The sequence below is a fragment of the Pleurodeles waltl genome, chromosome 9 (genome assembly GCF_031143425.1).
Source record: "Pleurodeles waltl isolate 20211129_DDA chromosome 9, aPleWal1.hap1.20221129, whole genome shotgun sequence".
In the NCBI taxonomy this organism is placed as follows: Eukaryota; Metazoa; Chordata; class Amphibia; order Caudata; family Salamandridae; genus Pleurodeles; species Pleurodeles waltl.
The window spans coordinates 1,153,517,636-1,153,538,661 of NC_090448.1; the positions used below are offsets into that span (position 1 = coordinate 1,153,517,636).

The window sequence follows — 21,026 nt, forward strand, 5'->3', positions numbered from 1 at the left end:
TCCCGAGCTTCTGAAAATAAACACTGATCCTCCGATCAGGCTGCCCCTTCGGGAGGATCTTCTGTCGCAGCAGCAGGGGAAAGTTCTCCACCCAAACCTGTCAACTCTGCACCTTCATGTGTGAAGATTGAGCGGTGGCAGTTGATGGCTTTTGACCATCTTCCTGAAGTCTGTAAAATTATTTTGGCATTTAGGCGTCCCTCCACTAAAACGGTATACGCCTGCCAATGGAAACACTTTGTATATTATTGTGCAGAAAGATCTATTGATCCTCTTTCTGCTTCTCTTTGATATCCTTCTCTTTATACTATTTCTTGCCAAGCAGTGTTCTGCCTTGGGTACGTACTCTCAAGGGCTGTCTTTCTGCCTTATCAGCATTTCTCCAGCTGCCTAAGCAGCCTTCACTTTTCAAGAATCCTACAGGGCTTGTACATATGTTTCTCCCTACACCCTTTGTTATGCCTCAATGGGACTTAAATCTTGTCCTCACATTTCCCATGTGTGATCGCTATGGGCCCTTGCACAACTGTCCCCTTCGGCTGCTCACCATCAAGACAGCCTTCTTAGTGGCAATAGCATCTGCCAGGAGGGTAGTGAGATGCAGGCTCTTTCATCTAAGCCACTGTATCTCATTGTGCTTCCAAACAAGGTGGTTCTCAGAACACGTTTTTACTCTAGAAGAAAAGGTCCAAATGTCCTTCCTATGTGAATGCCCTATAGAAGGTATTTGGTGGTGGGAACTCAAATAAGGGGTATGGACCGAATTCCCCCGCAGAGAATGAGAATCCAAGACTGGTTGAAAATGAGAACCCACGTGAGTAGTTCTTAGGAGGAGAGTAATTCTTGATGCTGATTATTTTTTTTAAATAATTAAGTAATTATGTGGTCCATATATTAGTTGGCAGAAAATTAAGAAGAAACTTGATGAGTAACGGAATGATCAGTCTTCATTCATTTGGTTCATAGATACATTTGAAGAAGATTGGCGAATGTAGATTAAAACACAGCAGACACATGTTTCGCCCTCTATGGTGAGTCCACCTAGGGCTTTCTCAAGGCATTACAATGTTCATAATTGTGCAGCACATCTTGTAATATATGGTCCAAATACCAGAAAATTATTCAGTGGAGAGAGAAACGGCAACAGTTGGCCGTGTTCGTGTCTTAGTCGGTCGCCATCTTGAAATAGTGCCTCTTTCCTTCTTAAGGTGGTGACCCCATTTCTCCTGGGTCGGAACCTCACCCTACCCACCTTCTTTGCTCCACCGCATCCATCTAAGGAAGAGGAGTGACTCCACTGACTGGACCCAAAAAGAGCATTGTCGTTCTACCTTGACGGCACAAAAGAGTTAAGGGTGGATGACCAACTCTTTGTGTGGGGTACGTGGGAGTAAAGGAAGGTTGGGCAGTGCAGAAGCGAACCATTTCGCACTGGGTCTTTCTCTGCTTTACGCATTGGCCAAGAAGCAGCCTCCTGAGGGCTCATTCTACCAGGGGCAAGGATGCTACCACTGCGTTACCAAAGGGTATTCCAGCCCTGGATAACTGTGAGGCAGCAGCATGGGCGTCCTTGCACACGTTTGCAAAACACTACTGCCTGGACAATCTGGTGCGGAGAGATGGACATTTTGCACGTTCGGTCCTACAGGACTTTTTAGTGTAAGTAGATTTATCCGCAGCCCACCACCAGGAGGTTATAGCTTGTGTAGCTATTCAAAGTTAAGGAATCTGCAGCTAGAATTCTCTATCAGATGAACAAGTAACTTACCTTTTAGTAGCGCATTATCTGGTAGAGACTCTAGCTGCAGATTCCTTACAGCGGCCCATGCCTCCCTGCTCTGCGGATATGTCTAATAAGGTCTGGGATTGTCCCTTTCAGGGCCCTAGTTTTTTGCACAGATGAACTGTTAGTTCTATCCATGGCTCTGCGCTTCTGGCGTGGAAGTTCGTGGAAAAAGAACTGACGTACACACGGGTGGGTGGTGCCTTTATAGGCAGCCATGACATCATGGGCGGCTCCAATGACGCCACGCGAATCGGAATGACGCCACCTGATGGCGTGTGCAGGGTATTGCTCAGCAAAAATTCTGGATTCCAAGCGGACGCCAGGAAATTCAGGTAAGGAATCTGCAGCTAGATAGTCTCTACCAGATAATGCGTTACCAAAAAAGTAACTTGTTAGTTATGTACACTGCATCCTTTTTTTTTTTTTTTTTTTTTTTTTTTTTTTTTTTAAATAAAATATGGAACATTTTTCTATTGCCAACCAAATACATGTTTGGGGAGGATTTGCAGGTACTGGCCAGACTCTTGTGATTCATGTGCATAGTTGCAAAGAAGTCATTTCTCTCTTGGTGTCAGTGAGGTCAAAATTTGTTCTAAAACTTTTCTTTTATGCTGGTGTATTATCATGCTCTGTGGCACACTTCTTAATAATTCACAGTGAAACAATAAGTGCAGGTTTTTCGGACAACGCACTCAAATCCATTGTGTTAAACTGAGCATTTGCTGTTTTGAGCCATACTATTTATTTCCCAAATTTGCATTTGCCGGCTGGTTAAATGTATGAAGAAAATGCACAGTGAACGTTTTGTGCTTTTTGTAATTTAGTTTTGCATTTTCCAGTGTAAATAAGGACTTTACATTGAATGTAAATACTGGCTTAGCCAAAGCAATTGTGTGGCATGCCGACACTCGGCAGACTGACTTCTGCGTGCCATGTTAACATGGTCTGAAGCACAAATCCAGAGATGTTGCAGGGTGGTTGCTACCTTGAGGTGACATGGGTGGAGTACACTGTCCATTGTGGTATCTGCTGGGTAGGGATGCTGAAGAACAGGAGTTGCTGAGTGCAGTTTTATTTCTGGCCTGGTGCAGATATTGACATCCAGACACTCCAAGGAGAGCTGGCAGCTAGTGCTTGGTTGACCACAGGACCATCTTGATTTAAAATCTAACTAAGTAGATTCTGTCCCTCTATGGTAGTCCTTAACCTACATGAGACACCTCAGTTGAAGGCGAGATATACAGATTGTGGACCCCTTTGCTCCTACAGAAATAAGGTCTCTGTGCCATTTTGTGGAAACATGATCTATAGTTGGTTTACAACTTTACAGTTGCTCTGTAAGTATGAGTAGTGTAAATTGGATGTTTGAGTGTCACCTTTTCTTGTCCCAATGACTTGTGTAAAGTGTGTGTTGCTAAGAAAGTATAGTATTGAATAGGATAAGAAAGAGGTAATTTAAGGGCTCACTGTGGGTAGGAAAAAAGTAGTGCATAGGCTGCTCAATCCACTTGCATGGCAAGTATTTTCTGTTGATTAAGTTGGGACACACTGTAAGGATCATTGAGGATGATCCTTTTAGTACGTTACCTTGAGTTTCCCCTATGAACGGGAACTGGAGCAACCCCACACTAACCAAAATAGCCTGAATCCAGTTTGGTCATGCATGTGCTTTGGTTCAGAAAGAACCTGGCCTGACCAGTAGTTTGAGCTACATTTTGTTCCTTTTGGTGCAGGGCCAAGGCTGATTTGCACTTGGCTGTTACCCATCCGAGAGGGCATGAGAGTAAAAGAAAAAAAAAAAAAGATGGACAACAATGCAACTCGGCAATTATCAGTGACTGAGATTTATTCAGATATTCCATTCACCACATTTTTTTGTATTCCCCCTATCTCAAATCTTGGAAGTAGCGTATGCTAAATTCTTTTTCCAATTTTTTTTCGAGAGGAGTCATTTTTCGGAGTGAGTATTGTAAAATGTTTAACATAAAATGTGTATTTTTTTCCTCATATTAAGGTCCAATGAGAACAAGATGGACAGCAGCAACTTGGCTGTAATCTTTGCCCCCAACCTTTTACAGTCAAGCGACTGGAGTGAAAAGATGTCCGCAAGCACCGAAAAGAAGCTACGTTTGCAAGCTGCTGTTGTGCGCAGGCTGATTGATCATGCACCAGATATCGGTGAGCACCTCAAAGTTGTTTTTTTTTTTTTTTTTTTTTTTTAAATAATGCAATGTTCATATATCCCTGCATGAATCCTAATCATCCTAGGGGAGTCTGAAATGGTGTGTACGAGTTATGTCATATTTTGCTAGTGTTGGAATACATGTCCTTTGCAATAATTAGTTTTATGATTGCTCAATTTGTGGATTGACTATTGCACTTGGCTTGGTATCTAAAGCACCTGCATGACAATACTTTTGCGTGAAGATCCCTGGGAATGGTGTGTGGGTGTTTGAGTTTAGTAAAATTGCAGGCAGGCAGTAATTTTTTGAGGCGGGGCAACTGGTAAGTTGCTTATATCACAGAAACCGAAAACTTTTATACACCATGTCACAGAGGTCAAGCTTACATGACTGCACACGGTTTATAATATATATGTTCGATGGCATGTGTAGCTGCAGATACACATGCTGTGCATTATCCTACCATCTAGTGTTGGGCTCGGAGTGTTACAAGTTGGTTTTTCTTCAAAGAAGTCTTTTCAAGTCACGAGACCGAGGGACTCCTCCCCTTTCGGCTCCATTGCGCATGGGCGTCGACTCATCTTAGATTGTTTTTTTTTACCGTCATCGGGTTCGGACGTGTTCCTCTTCGCTCCGTATTTCGGTTCGGAAAAGTTAGTTAATAAACGGAAAATTCGACGGTATTGTTTGCGATCGGTATCGGGTTAGACATAGCACAGCGAAGAAAAGAAGAGCTCCGGCAGCCCTTCGGGGCTTCCACTCCTCGACTGGGCCTGATCGGCCCGACCGCGTGCATCTTCAAGGCTCATGGAACAGACCCAATTCCGCTTCTGCCCCAAATGCCACGCTAATTATCCTTATACAGACCAACATTTGGTCTGTAATCCGTGTTTGTCCCCCGAACACAAAGAGGATACGTGCGAGGCCTGTCTGGCATTTCGGTCCAAGAAGACGCTGCGCGACCGGAGAGCTCGAAGGCTTCAAATGGTGTCGACACCGGCCGGACACCCCGACGTCTAAGAGGAGACATTCTCCATCCCAGATCCGGACTCAGATGAGCCCGAGAGTGAGCAGCCGACGAGGCAACAAACCGTGAGTAAAGCAGCCCCGGCCAAAACTCACTCGAAAATCATGAAGGCCCAGGGGACGCCACCGCCGACAGGCCATGGCTTTACCCGAAAGCACGGTGACCAAGCATCGGCACCGAAAAAGGGCACACAGCAGCCGAAGACATCAGACTCCGGTCGAGATACCGGCTCAGAATATACTCTGCACCGAGATACCTGCTCCGACCAAACTCGGCACCGAGACATCGGCACCCCAAAATCAAAAAAGGTTTCTTCGGAGCGTAAAAAGACTGCTGAGAAGGTTTCGGTGCCGAAACACCAAGCCTCGGAGCCGAAACAAAGCTCCTATACGGACGAACAGGGCCTTTCCTCACAGCTACAAGGCCACAAGCTTGAACAAGAACTAGAGATGGGAGAGCCAGACCACACAAAGAGAAGGCTCCATATACAAAAAGACACAGGGGAAAATAAGAACTCTTCCCCCAATTAAAATGAAGCGGAAGCTCGCGTTCCATGAAACGGAAATGCAGCCAAAAGCAAAGGTGGCTAAAGAAAAAACACCACCACATTTTTCTCCACAGCCATCGCCACCGCCCTCACCACATCTGTCCCCAATAGCAACACCCCCAATGATGCAGTCACCAACGCACACACGGATGAGCCAAGATGACCCAGATGCATGGGATCTGTACGATGCACCAGTCTCTGATAATAGTCCGGACTGTTACCCGGCAAGGGCATCACCACCAGAGGACAGTACAGTACAGTGGTTTCCAGGGCAGCTACTTTCCATAACTTAGCATTACATTCCAAACCTATAGAAGATGATTTTTCATTCAATACCCTGTCATCAACACATAGCCAATACCAAAGCTTGCCAATGTTACCAGGCATGTTAAAACATGCCAAACAGGTGTTTTAAGACCCGGTGAAGAGCAGAGCCATCACAACTAGGTTGGAGAAGAAATATAAACCTCCCCCTACGGACCCTGTTTACATTACACAACAACTAACTCCTGATTCAGTAGTAGTAGGAGCAGCCCGGAAAAGGGCAAACTCACAAACTTCTGGGGACGCACCACCACCCGACAAAGAAAGTCGGAAATTCGATGTAGCAGGCAAAAGGGTGGCAGGACAGGCAGCCAATCAATGGCGAATTGCCAATTCGCTAGCTCTGCTGGCAAGATACGACAGGGCACATTGGGACGAAATGCAACATTTCATTGAACACCTTCCCAAAGAATTTCAGAAGCGTGCCCAACAGGTTGTAGAGTAGGGCCAAAGTATCTCCAACAACCAAATAAGATCGGCTATAGACTCAGCAGACACAGCCACCAGAACAGTAAACACGGCGGTCACCATTCGGAGACACGCATGGCTACGCACCTCCGGATTTAAGCCAGAGATCCAGCAGGCTGTGCTGAATATGCCTTTTAACGGACAACAGTTGTTTGGGCCGGAGTTGAATACAGCTATAGACAAACTAAAGAGACACTGGCACGGCCACAGCCATGGGCGCGCTCTACTCCCCACAGAACAGAGGCACTTTTAGAAAGCCACACTTTAGAGGGGGGTTTTGGGCCTAAGCCACAGAACCTTCCACCTCACAGGCCAGACCCACATACCAGAGTCAATACCAAAGAGGAAGTTTTCGGGGACAATATAGGGGTGGACAGTTCCCTAAACCAAGAGGGAAATTACAAAGCTCAAAAACCCCACAAACTAAACAGTGACTCCAACGTCACAAACCCACAACACCTGTGGGGGGGAGACTCACAGATTATTACCAAAATTGGCAAGACTTAACTACGGACTCGTGGGCCCTAGCCATTATCCAACATGGTTATTGCATAGAATTCCGACACTGTTACAAATAGAAGTCCAAGGTGAGCAAATCATAAGTAATTTGTAAACAAACCTGCTCAGTCAACATCCTTGCAGGATCAATAGTTCAGTAAAATCAAGTAAGAGCAAGGCGAAACTTAGTGTGAAAGACTTTGGGTCTAGTAAAGAGTTTTGCGATGAGAAGTAGGGCAAGAAGGCAGATCACGACTAGGTTTGATGGCAAGGAGGAAGAATAAAAATGTACAAGTTCAGTAAGAGCTTGGGCAATTAAAATAGCATGGAGGAGGCATTAAAGGGCAGAAGTGCAGTGAGAGATTTAGTTCTGAGGTAGCTCTGCCGTGGCATGTATCGCAGGAGGTGAGGATTGAAAATTAAACTGCAGTAGAAATGGTGGTGAAACAGGAGGAATTTTGCCTCGATTTATGAATGCTACATATCAAGTAGTGATGCAAGGAGGCGGAGAGGGTGACTCTCTCACTGAAGGATAGGAAGAGTTTGCACTGCATAGTCACTGTTGCTCTTCAAAGATTTTAAATTTTTATCCAGGTAGATGGTTTTAGATGGCTGTAGGGATTTGTGGGTGATGCAAGCCTACTTTAAGCTGGGCTCTATCTTAGTTGGAAAGATATCCAATTTTGTAAATAGACGTATGATGTGGTTAGATATCTTGAAACAAAACAAGTTACAGCATGGGATACTGCTCTCAGATGCTGAGAAACGTTTGGTAAGCTAGTGACTGTAAGTTTCCATCGTCCAGTCGAGATAGAACCAGGCTTGTACTAATGTCTTAAGTTCATGTTCAGAAGTGAACTGTTTGATAACCCATCACAAAATAAGTTAGAGTGCATTTTTGGCGATGGCATTCATTTAAGATTGTAGATTGAGTCATTATACTTCATATATACATGTAGCCATTACAAATTATCTGAAAGACTACCCTTGAGTGACAAAAGGGACCTAGGAGCATTGAGTAATTACAGGCAGGCTTTGGAGGTAAAAAAAATTTGACCCAGGGATGATGAAAGAGCAATCTACAGGCTTGCACTGGAGAAGGCAGCCATGGTGGAAGTCTTTTAATGGCCTCTCAACTGAGGAGGAAGCTCTCACTAACCCACATTCGTACACCGGAGACAGCCATAGTAAATTGTGATTAAAGCTGTAGTGGATCCTATTTAGCTATATTGGGAACCAGGAGGTAGCTTAACCTTCTGGCTTTTAGACCTGTGCCCCCCCCCCCCCACCTAGTGACTTTTAACCTACGTAGCTTGCTCTATTTTAGATCATTTATTTAATTATTTCTTCAGATGGTGGCAATGTTTATAGTTAGAAAGATGTTTTGATTTCACGTCATCAGTGCCACTCTCTGAAGGCGTTACTATCAGCGTCAATGACAAGTGATATACACTTACGTGTGACAGGAACATAATGCACTTTTGGAGAGAATTGTTTATATAATTGCCACCCCAAGCACGCCTTATTTATTATTTGGGAACATACCTGCGTTGGCGGTCCTACAAGGTCTGTATAAATACATCTTGCGCAAGACAAGGTTATCAGAGGAATTCCTACCAGATGCCATCAACGCTATCTATGCTACATGTCGCCATGATGCAGACCCAGCCTTCGTGTCCCCATGGAGTCTGATCTAGAGACCTCATTCCAAAGTAATGAGTGTTGGGGGACACCTCTCATGGACCTGGTACCGGCAGATTAGATTAAACACATGTAGCGCTCTTTAGTTTAGAGATTAGGTTAATCATGCTAGGGTATGGGGGCCTATTTCGTATCCCATGTTATTGCAAGATGGTGGGGTCTTTATATTCATGAGACTCATCTTTACTATTCTGTCTCATTATCATTGCAGCCCATGCAATTTACAGCAGATTGCAGTCTTGTAAATAAAACCTATTGATAAGCTTACTGCATCTCTTTAATTGCCTGTATGTGACTGAGACTTGTTGCTCATGTGAGAAAAGGATAATCTCCGTTTAGCCATGACTCCCCTGAGATGCCGCACTCTAGAATCCATGCGTAAAGGCTGCCACAAATCACCTTTTACTGTTTGGGTATTTGGTGGGGTACTCCTTGTGAGCCGTGAGGATTGGCCTGACATTTGACTTGTTGTAGGATTGACCTACTCGCCTACAAACAAAAAAGCTGTCATCCCTAAACCAGCAGTCTTTCCTAGAGCAAGAGTAACTACGACACAGCCATCCCATAGCCAAGAGAGGGCTACATTTGGGCACGCTGTGGATACCGGCAGCAATGGTAGACGCCACATAGAGGAGTAGTGAATTGAAGGAGAGAAGAGGTATGGAGGTGGGTAGGTTGGAAAGAGGCCAAGAAGCAAAGGTTCTGATCCAAGGCCCTTTGCTGGCCCAAAGAGGGGGAAACACCCTTACCACTACACAGCACATTAAGCTTTCTAAGGGTTCCAACCCAAAGCAGCAATGGTGATAATGACAGAAGAGGGTGCTCTTAAGCAGCTAGCCAAGAAATGCAATAAACGGTAACCCTGCTGGAGGAAATAGTTAGATTTTAGAGGATGAGCAGAGGGCCTAGGGAGGTAGGGATAGGGAATGAAAAGGGCAGTGGTTTTGACTCATTCGTTCCTGACCCGAATGGGGCTACACAGGGAAGACTATACACAGAAAAACTTAACTATTTTGGCCTTTGCCTAGATGAGTGTGCTGGATGCTTTGGGTGAGAGGGAAAGATTTAGGAGGGGGATGCAACTTGCTAGTCTCCAAAAGGGCTGTTATCTGTGTTGGCCCAGGCCAGTGACTTGTCTTTTTGGTAGCCACGAGGGGTGCAAAAGGAAAGCACTGGTAAGAAATATCTACAGTTCAAGAATAATGCCAGTGCAAAAACCAACATAAAAGCAGCAATATGAAATGTAATGCCTTAATAAAATAATAGGTGTGAATAAGCCCCTCCACAGAATATTGGCCGTGTGCTCCTTAAGACCGACAGGGTTCAAAGTGGCAAACTCTTAGTTTAAATCTGTTATTACCTGCTTATGAAGAGCACCTTGCATACTGATTCACAAAAGATTCCAAGTGGCTTTCTATCCTGGGATGTTTCTTACACAGCTGTCTTAATTTGCTATTAAGGTGATTGTAACTCTATATAGTTCTTACAGGATTCAAGTGTTTACAAACGTCTTGCTTGATTTGCTAATCCTCCCTTTACAGTTTTTTCTTCTTTTGCCATCTTGAGAGGCACATTTTCCATTTCCTGTTTAAACTCCGAATGCCCCAGTAGTATGTATGACAGTTACTACTACTTTGTTTGAGTCCCCCAATGATTGAGGCACCCTTTCTTACCTAAGGTGATTACAAAATGTCTTAACAGAATAAAGGCCAGTGTGTGTTTTTCTACGTAATCTTCATAGCCCAGCCGACTCCCACATGGGTCATAGAGTTAGTGACGAGGTTTTGGGCTGGTGTCGTACGAATTCAGCTTTCAGGTAGAAATTTTGGGAGCTTAGATGCAATTGTTAATGTTTTTGTGTCTGGGTCTTTGTCACTGAAAGCAGTAACGTGAACGTGGCAGGTAATGTGTGGCAGCACAGGAGAAAGTTGCCGATTGTTTGACTTGCAGACAAGTGTAGCCATGATGATGGTGTTGAGTCAACCAGTGTACTTTGGGCTCTGAATTCATTGCTCGGTATGGAGAGGGAGGAATGTTTATATCTCTGAGAGTATGAGGTCACTCTTGTATTTGGATGTTATGCAGGAGAATGTCTTAGACGTGCCAGTAGATGGAAAGAAAATATTGTGTGTTGAAGATTACTGTATGGTGTTGGAAATCTAAGCAATCCTGGGAGGTTAGAAGATGTTTGTTTTTGTAGCTACTTTAAGCCTTCTATACCGCCCAACAAATACTGCAGTGTTTCACATGGGACAGTCTTTTTGGAGGCAGTGCTAAATATTGAATCTTTCTGGGGACCGAGCGCACACTAAACATGACAGTAGCTTTGAAACTTGTGGATCACGAAAGCTGTTTTAATGAGGATTTGACACCAGTGGGTGCATAGAATTCCTCTTCGAACGAAAAAGAATGTCCGATCAATGGGTCCTTCAGTTAGTACGAAAAGGTTGTAGTTTTTCAGGCGTATTTTCTTTTTTATCAATCAGCCCTCCACCCCAGAGTCACAAACGGAAGCACACAGAGGCAAATATTTGGAGGTGGTGTCAGATGCTTCTAGCTTATGCCCCCCATGTGACTGTCAAACTTGTGTTACTCAGCTGAGTTAACTTCAGCTATGCGAGCTTGCAAGAGTTTAGCCAGACGATGCCACCATCCAAGCGACCAGTTGGTTTAGAAGCATGATTTGTGCAAATAAAAGCAACTAGTTGTTGAGTCCAGGTCAAGTTATTCTCACCACAGGTTCATTACATCCAGATATCTAGTGAAAAGTTTTTAACATCCGTAAAAAATAAAAATCAGGGGTTCAATCTCCAAGGTTTCTTTGTCAATCTCCGTGTTCCTATCTCAATTCCCTTAACCCCCCCCCGATAAGATCTCTAATCGTTGCCCCATAGTTGCATTTCTTTCACTGACTGAGACTAACTTTTTGAAACCTCTACCTGCGGGTACAAGTTGTGCTTCATTTTTCTCCTGCTACTGTGCAGCAGATTGATGGGCTTTCTTCATGGTTCTCCAGCTGCCTTTGAACCCTTGCTGCTATTCCGGCTGACTCAGACTCTTGTCCAGTCAGTCCTATAAAATGTGTGGTTCAGGTAGTTACACCTCCTTTTTATGACACTGTGCAGTTCCTCCTTTTGTCTGATGGCTGGAAGGGTGTTCGAATTGTCCCATTGTTTAAAAAAAAAATAATAATAATAAAAAAAAAAAAAACTAAGCGCTGACCCTGTCATTTCATCTAATTGTATGCCCCTTTTTTTTTTTTTTTACTTCCACTGGCAGCTAAACTCACCGAACATGTTGTCAATTTTCTGTGAACCTTTAAGTCAACAACTTTTTACTTTAAAAAAAAAAAAAAAAAAAAAAATGGGGGATTTTAAGTCTGTGACAAAGGCCCTGCAGTCCTACATCTGAAAAAACTGAAGTTGTTAAACATTTTTTTTTTCAGGGAGGAGACAATCCAAATTGTAATAGTCACAAAGCTGTATAATGCAGAATATAAGTCTTCTTATTTTTGCAAATCCTAAAAAACAGATGCTATAGTACAATCTTTCAGTTTCATTGATCTATAATTACCGAAGGATGTATGTAGATATATTAGGTTGTGCAGGTAAGTTTTGCAAAGTACAGCCTTTGAGGTTTAATTGATGCAGCCTATTTTAGCAAATCCTATAAAAACATATGCTAAAGTACAGTCTTTTATCCATAATTGCATCCATAATTACAGAAGAATCCAGATAGGAGTATAATATAGTGTTTTCCAGGTAAGTACCACAGAGCACAGCCTTTGGATTTTGATTTGCGTAACCAACACACGTTTCGCAGCACCCCCTCTTCTTCAGGGCTTCAATAGTAATCTTTATATCATATACAAGTTCCTAATCCTAGTAGTTCAGTTTCAAATCATTTATCAACCATGTCCTAAGATTATCCTCCTATTAAGTTTCCAATATATAGGACAGCCATGTTGGTACGACCATCAGCCAGAGTGGCTGCAGCCTGTCACCAGCATAGTTGGTCAAAAGAAGGAAAGGTCACCATCAGTTCCCTCAGTTAAATTTTATACCCAAAGCTTAGAGTTTTTGAAATACTTGTTCTCTTGGTTATGCAGGGCGTATTCCAGATTCCATCTTGGAGAAGATCCCTGCTATGCTTGGAGTTGATGCTGGCTGTCCTATGTCCTTCCTGGAGAACTATGATGATGGTGAATTGGAGTCTCCGGGTGAGCGCAAGAGGAGAAGACGTCGCAGTGTGGGAGGTGAGGATGATATTCATACATGTATCTAAAAAAATGAGTATCGAGAAAGGGTATTTTTGAGGTTTTTCCACAAACCCTATGTAAAATGAAACATAGCTGGTGCAGGTGCTGACAAATTCTGGTTTAAGCGCCTGGTACATGCAGTATTTTACAAATTCTTACTTTGTATGTGTAAACTTGTTTCCACATCACCTTCCACTCTGGGGGGGAAAATCCCTGATCACCGGATGGACCTCTTCTGAGTGCACTATGACAGGAGTTTCCTCATCCGTAACCCAGTCCCCTCTTTGCATATGACATTACATTACAGTCGCCATCTACTGCACATAAAAAAAAAGCAGTAGGGAATCTGAGCACTATGCAATGTTTATTATCTTCACTACCATGCTTTAGGTCCAGGACTCCACTTGTACAGTGGTACAACCACACAATAAGTTATGTACTCCTAGTTGTAGAAAAGCAAGATGAAGATCTGATTTTTAAGTTGCATTAGCTTTGTGTATCTTGCATTTCAGATATTGTTAGTGGAGCGTTGAACAAACTTAAAACTAATCGCACACCCACCACTACTCCCCAGACAGACCGAAACGGTAGGTACATGTAATGCTGCACGTGGTATACCAGCTCCAGCATCCCTAATGAAGTGTTTTGTAACACCTTATGATTTAAAAAATAATAATAATTTAATTGAGCTTTTAATTATTCACTAATGGGGCCGCCAGTTGAACAAATTTCCACTTGCTGGTACTTACTGAGCAACATTTCAGAGGGATATTGGACTTGATTCAGAAGCAGCTACAGTAATTGCTTGTTGTGGACTTTGCTTCTCCATGGTTGACGTCGGAGCTGCTGCTTGTAGATTACCTTTTCCTGGCTGTAGAAGTAGTATTTGTTCTCTGCTACTCTTCCCCATAATGTTTATTACTAAAGAAATGCTTTGGCTTTGAAATATATCTCCCCTAACAAAATATCTTTATTTTAAAAGTTAACTCCCTCCTTCTGCATTGAATGGCAAACATTAACATTCCTGCTTCAGTCTTGATCTTCGTATTTACATTTTTTTATATTCTGTTGGAGAGTTGTATACATTGTGATTCTTCTGCAGTGGATTCAATCGTACTGCTTCTAAGAGCTGCGTTCAGGACAATTTTCAGAAACCTGTGTCAACCAGCCTGTTTGGATTATTATTTTTTATGATAAAGATCTGTTAAAGACTCTTATTTCAAGGTGGCTGTGTTTTTACACAATATTCACTGAAATGTGTAATCTAAAATGCGATGACATCAAATGATTTAAACTACAGAAAACACATTTCCCATTTCTCTCCTAATTGCTATTAAGCTGTACCCTTTCTTTCCACAAAAGGTTTGTACGTTGCTTTGGTAGTGGCGAAAATGCGTCATCACTTCGAGTAAGATGAGTTTGTATGACCATGCTTTCACTGTTAAGTGCAACTTGTCTTTGCTTGCTCAATCAGTATTTCATCATAAGTCCCTGGAGCAGTTTTATGCTACAAAGGTTTGTGACCTTGAAGCTAAAGCATCACTGAATTGAAATATAAGTGTCTATTTTAAAGTGCTAACACTTGTAGGTGAAGAAGCTCATTTTCTAAAACTTGCACAGTGACATCTATGTTTTTGATCGGTGTTGGTGTCTATAGAAAATATGGAAGGAGGAGCTTCCCAAGTCTGAGCATACTTAGTGTATCACCACTGAGTCTATGTGGGACGTGTGTTTCTTTTGACTGGATGCTGGTGTTACACCGTATTTTCTTGGGAGCCCCTAACCTCATGTCAAACCCACACTATCTAGTAGAAAGTAGGACTATTCATGAAACATTGCTGTTATTCATCATGGAACCTACTACTTCTGTCAGATAATTCTAGTCTCGGATTCCTCGCCTTTAAATATCCCCGGACATCAGACTGGATCTGGAGAGTTTCCTAGAAATGCTCCCACATGTTGTATGGGTGCTGCTGTGTGGTTTTGAGGTGATTGTGTCCCACCACAGAAGTGATGGAGCAGAACAGCATACAAGCACCATATCTTGTGCTGATGTCGGTTTCTAAATCTCTCTCATTCTGTCCTCAAAAGTGGATCACTTCAAACAAATTGCAGGTGAGAGTGCCAAAATCGAACTTGGAATTGATGTTCAGGGGTTCACTCCACAAAATGGGAAGGTGGAGGGCATTAAGTAATCTGTGGTTAGAGTATCCACCAGAAAGAGCGTTTCCAGGGGTAAGTAACTTGATCTTCTGATTAATTTAACCCAGTGATCACCAGCTTTTTCTGCAGTAATAGCTACTTTAGATCATTGAACGTTTTCCTGAGCCTCAGTCCAACATAAGGATACTGAAAAGGTACACAACATAAACAGTGACTCGAGTACCCCCGTTTATATTCCAGTTAGCATTAAAGCATGAATAAAGAGAGAATCGGGAAAAGAGAGAATTAAAAAGAAAGAGGAAAAAGAAATAGAGGGAAAACAAGAAATAACCAAAGTGTGGTGAGTAAAATGTGAGGAAGAAATGAAAACAATGAATAAGTGAAGGAATGGGCTAGAAAAAAAGTAAAAGAAATAATAACTAGAAAGAAACTGAAATAAGGAATAAAAAGAAATGAGACAGAGGAAGAAGAAAGAATAGTAGGCAAAAAGCAGAAAAGAATGAAAGACATTGGAAGAGAGTGAGCAAGGAGGGAGAATGAGGGAAGAAACAGTGAATCAAAATGAGAAAAAAAAAGTAGAAAAAAAAGAACAGGATACCCTGCACTCTGAGGTTCCCAGGCCTCTCATAATGGGTTGCACGTTATTTCAAAGTGCTGCCTTTGCAAAAGGGCAGCTGCATGTTTTGAAATCGGCTGATAGGCAGTAAAGTCGGAGTTACCGAGAGGGAGGTAGAGGGCTACTGGTAGCTCGCTATCGACCTGTTGGAGATCTCTATTATAACCCCTCCCCACCCCTCCCTGCCAACCTCAAATTCTCACTTACCCCCTGTTCCCCCTCCTTAGGCAATACCACATCAGTACCTCCCGAGATGGTGGCTCTAGGAAGGGACTAAGACCAAAACATTTTGTATCCAGTCTGGCTCCTGAGACTTTTCTGACAAGAAGGAATCTGTGGCTGGATAGAATATCACCAGAAATAACATTAATTTGATTTTCTTGTCTCCAGTCACCTGTGTTCAAGGGCTGCTGTGATAAATGCTGTTGTTCCCAACTGTGCTTCAAAATGTTACGTTTTTTGTTTAGTTTTGTCTTCAATGGTGACTCCTGTGATCCTTACTCCAAGTACAAAGCGCAAACTCCCGGTGGACTCTGGTACGGGCTTTTCCAACAAGAAAAGGAGGTCGTTGAAACATAACCTGGGTTTTGATCTTCTGCCCAGCAGCCTTTTCAGCAGTGGTTTTACTCCATCATCAGGTGAGTGGTTTGAGTAACAAATATTAGAAAGGGTGCTGCTGGGAAACACACAAGGGTACAATCCCTAAATACCATTGGAAAAATCCCAAGAAAACTGTGTCAAGGTAAGGAATTGTGAGTGGGAATGAGAGCCACTGGGTCTACATAATTGTGGGGGGGGGGTGAAGAGAGACTTTATAGGGCGAATGTCCTCACCCACTGGCCAGGTGGCATGCTTAATCATCAGGCTCCTCACTCCTATAATACAACCCCGCTTAGAAGGGAAATTCTTGGAATGTTCATGTACGGGTCCTAGGATGAGGGCCCTGGGGGGTGGCTGAAAGGGAGAAAAATGGGCCATCTTGTTAGTACATACAGAGATCCAAGTGAGATAATAAAATACTTCTCCAGTTGGAGTTATCACCTTTATTTCTGTACCCTGATGGGTATGATTAAAAGTAGGGGAATACTGCAACTCTTTGACAGGTCAACATGTTTCAGCCCACCTTGTTGTCCCTTTAGTCTGCTGTAGGTGGGCTTTCTTCAGGGATGTGAAGTGGAAGTAGTTACTCTGTATTAATGTTTCTTCAATTGGCTATATTACTTGATAAATACCTGATTCTTATGTCTTCAGAGACCCTAATGTCGTCTTGTGGAATCCTCTCTAGGTAGAGGCACTGTTGAATGAGAATTATAAAAACCTCATTCATCACAGCTATCTGTTTTATATCACAGACACACATGATCATGGTGCAACATTGCCTACTTGTGACAAACCAATTTGTTGTCAGTGCATGCATCGCACAGTGAATTACAAAGATCATACTCCTAATAACCTTATGCACGTATGATCTTTCATGTGGAGCCTCTGCTCTGGGGATAGCATGTTAAGTGGCCAACTATTGTTAGGGTGGCCTTAAATGTATAGGAGACCAGTGGTTCTCTTATTTCCACTCACAATTCCTTACCTATGGAGGGTACTTTGGGGTCTTTTGGGTTTTTAGTAGCAAATTTCTATTTTTTATCCTTGATGGTGTTAAACAATTTATTTTATGTTGGTTTGAAGTGAACAGTTGCCACTTATTACACTTTTGTCTGTAATATATTATAATATTACTTAAATGCATGGGGGGGAACTAATTGCATTAATCAACACTGCAACTTCAAATGGCCACTTCTGCACCCAGTATGAGCTTTACCTGGCCTTTTTCAAGAGCACAGGCAATACCATAATGTCCTGGTAATCACAGCCATGCTTCTGGTACGTGAGTTGGAATGTTATAGCTTTTTCATTTATATATTAATTTACCATAATTTTTCAAAATAATTGTTTGATGTATAGTTAGTTCAAATGTATCAACTTCGGCAGACTCTTTACTTGAACCACCTTAAATATCCGATCAGATCCAGAAACCTTTCTTTAGCTATCTTCCAGCATCTGTGCCACATGACAACAGCATTTTGCAGCTCCATGTAAGTAGACAGTGACATTAGAATGTTTTTCTAACCCCTACAAGGCACCATATGTGACTTTGACATTGTTTTACTTTTCTCTGCTTCCAGTGGATACTGGATCTGGAGCTGTTTTCTCAATGGGTGTTTGACCCATGTCATCTTTTCGAAACTAATTGAAAAGTGTTTTTTTTTTTTTTTGTTTTTTTTTACATCATGCCTTCTTGTAAGCCCTAGCTTCAAGCTATTTAGTAGTTTTAGACGACTGTTGGTTACTGGTCCTTGTGTTGCCTGTATTTGATGCTTGAGCGAGGAGTGTGACACATTGTTTTAAGACTTGAGGCAAAAACTGCACCCATTTACATTGAGAGTTGTAGGAAGTTGGCTCTGTATGCACTATTTCAAAGTGAGGAATAGTATGCACAGAGTCCAAGGGTTCCCCTTAGAGGTAAGATAGTGGCAAAAAGAGATAATACTAATGCTCTATTTTGTGGTAGTGTGGTCGAGCAGTAGGCTTATCCAAGGAGTAGTGTTAAGCATTTGTTGTACATACACATAGACAATAAATGAGGTACACACACTCAGAGACAAATCCAGCCAATAGGTTTTGTTATAGAAAAATATCTTTTCTTAGTTTATTTTAAGAACCACAGGTTCAAATTCTACATGTAATATCGTATTCGAAAGGTATTGCAGGTAAGTACTTTAGGAACTTCAAATCATCAAAATTGCATGTATACTTTTCAAGTTATTCACAAATAGCTGTTTTAAAAGTGGACACTTAGTGCAATTTTCACAGTTCCTAGGGGAGGTAAGTATTTGTTAGGTTAACCAGGTAAGTAAGACACTTACAGGGCTTAGTTCTTGGTCCAAGGTAGCCCACCGTTGGGGGTTCAGAGCAACCCCAAAGTCACCACACCAGCAGCTCAGGGCCGGTCAGGTGCAGAGTTCAAAGTGGTGCCCAAAACACATAGGCTAGAATGGAGAGAAGGGGGTGCCCCGGTTCCGGTCTGCTTGCAGGTAAGTACCCGCGTCTTCGGAGGGCAGACCAGGGGGGTTTTGTAGGGCACCGGGGGGGACACAAGCCCACACAGAAAGTTCACCCTCAGCGGCGCGGGGGCGGCCGGGTGCAGTGTAGAAACAAGCGTCGGGTTCGCAATGTTAGTCTATGAGAGATCTCGGGATCTCTTCAGCGCTGCAGGCAGGCAAGGGGGTGGTTCCTCGGGGAAACCTCCACTTGGGCAAGGGAGAGGGACTCCTGGGGGTCACTTCTCCAGTGAAAGTCCGGTCCTTCAGGTCCTGGGGGCTGCGGGTGCAGGGTCTCTCCCAGGCGTCGGGACTTTGGATTCAAAGAGTCGCGGTCAGGGGAAGCCTCGGGATTCCCTCTGCAGGCGGCGCTGTGGGGGCTCAGGGGGGACAGGTTTTGGTACTCACAGTATCAGAGTAGTCCTGGGGTCCCTCCTGAGGTGTCGGGTCTCCACCAGCCGAGTCGGGGTCGCCGGGTGCAGTGTTGCAAGTCTCACGCTTCTTGCGGGGAGCTTGCAGGGTTCTTTAAAGCTGCTGGAAACAAAGTTGCAGCCTTTCTTGGAGCAGGTCCGCTGTCCTCGGGAGTTTCTTGTCTTTTCGAAGCAGGGGCAGTCCTCAGAGGATGTCGAGGTCGCTGGTCCCTTCGGAAGGCGTCGCTGGAGCAGGATCTTTGGAAGGCAGGAGACAGGCCGGTGAGTTTCTGGAGCCAAGGCAGTTGTCGTCTTCTGGTCTTCCTCTGCAGGGGTTTTCAGCTGGGCAGTCCTTCTTCTTGTAGTTGCAGGAATCTAATTTTCTAGGGTTCAGGGTAGCCCTTAAATACTAAATTTAAGGGCGTGTTTAGGTCTGGGTGGTTAGTAGCCAATGGCTACTAGCCCTGAGGGTGGGTACACCCTCTTTGTGCCTCCTCCCAAGGGGAGGGGGTCACAATCCTAACCCTATTGGGGGAATCCTCCATCTGCAAGATGGAGAATTTCTAAAAGTTAGTCACTTCAGCTCAGGACACCTTAGGGGCTGTCCTGACTGGCCAGTGACTCCTCCTTGTTTTTCTCATTATTTTCTCCGGCCTTGCCGCCAAAAGTGGGGCCTGGCCGGAGGGGGCGGGCAACTCCACTAGCTGGAGTGTCCTGCTGGGTTGGTACAAAGGAGGTGAGCCTTTGAGGCTCACCGCCAGGTGTGACAATTCCTGCCTGGGGGAGGTGTTAGCATCTCCACCCAGTGCAGGCTTTGTTACTGGCCTCAGAGTGACAAAGGCACTCTCCCCATGGGGCCAGCAACATGTCTCGGTTTGTGGCAGGCTGCTAAAACTAGTCAGCCTACACAGATAGTCGGTTAAGTTTCAGGGGGCACCTCTAAGGTGCCCTCTGGGGTGTATTTGACAATAAAATGTACACTGGCATCAGTGTGCATTTATTGTGCTGAGAAGTTTGATACCAAACTTCCCAGTTTTCAGTGTAGCCATTATGGTGCTGTGGAGTTCGTGTTTGACAAACTCCCAGACCATATACTCTTATGGCTACCCTGCACTTACAATGTCTAAGGTTTTGTTTAGACACTGTAGGGGTACCATGCTCATGCACTGGTACCCTCACCTATGGTATAGTGCACCCTGCCTTAGGGCTGTAAGGCCTGCTAGAGGGGTGTCTTACCTATACTGCATAGGCAGTGAGAGGCTGGCATGGCACCCTGAGGGGAGTGCCATGTCGACTTACTCGTTTTGTCCTCACTAGCACACACAAGCTGGCAAGCAGGGTGTCTGTGCTGAGTGAGAGGTCTCCAGGGTGGCATAAGACATGCTGCAGCCCTTAGAGACCTTCCTTGGCATCAGGGCCCTTGGTACTAGAAGTACCAGTTACAAGGGACTTATCTGGATGCCAGGGTCTGCCAATTGTGGATACAAAAGTACAGGTTAGGGAAAGAACACTGGTGCTGGGGCCTGGTTAGCAGGCCTCAGCACACTTTCAATTGTAAACATAGCATCAGCAAAGGCAAAAAGTCAGGGGGCAACCATGCCAAGGAGGCATTTCCTTACAAGAGTAAAATGAGTCAAACTTTAAATGCTTTTGATGATGGAAAAATCTAGACCTCCATCATTGTTTTGGACCAGATCCAAATCTCCGATGAATAAGAGACCAGAATATTTCTCCCGTCCCAGAAAGAACACATAGGCTGGATCTGAAAACTGCCCTGCAACTAGTCTCACAGGTGCGCTTCCCTATGCCAGACATTTTGCACCTAAGTTTGAGACCTTTAAGAATCTTTAAGCCGGCTCCTTGGAGCCAGATGGCACAGCTATAATGCTGCTAAGTTCGGCCCCGGTTCCTTTATCGTATCCTAAACATTTAGTCTTATCTGAATTGAAG

The 21,026-nt window shown here is 43.8% G+C and overlaps 1 protein-coding gene across 2 annotated transcripts in view; it reads left to right on the forward strand.

Moving 5' to 3' along the window:
• ARHGAP11A (Rho GTPase activating protein 11A) overlaps positions 1-21,026 on the forward strand; it is a 97,640-nt gene that overhangs the window by 52,940 nt on the left and 23,674 nt on the right. Inside the window, exons 5-8 of one of the 2 annotated variants that reach the window (XM_069209000.1) lie at positions 3,801-3,964; positions 12,643-12,789; positions 13,305-13,379; positions 16,039-16,209. In XM_069209000.1, coding sequence (XP_069065101.1) covers positions 3,801-3,964; positions 12,643-12,789; positions 13,305-13,379; positions 16,039-16,209 — 557 coding nt within the window. The remainder of the gene's footprint in view (positions 1-3,800; positions 3,965-12,642; positions 12,790-13,304; positions 13,380-16,038; positions 16,210-21,026) is intronic. The other variant, XM_069209001.1, reaches the window with a different exon arrangement.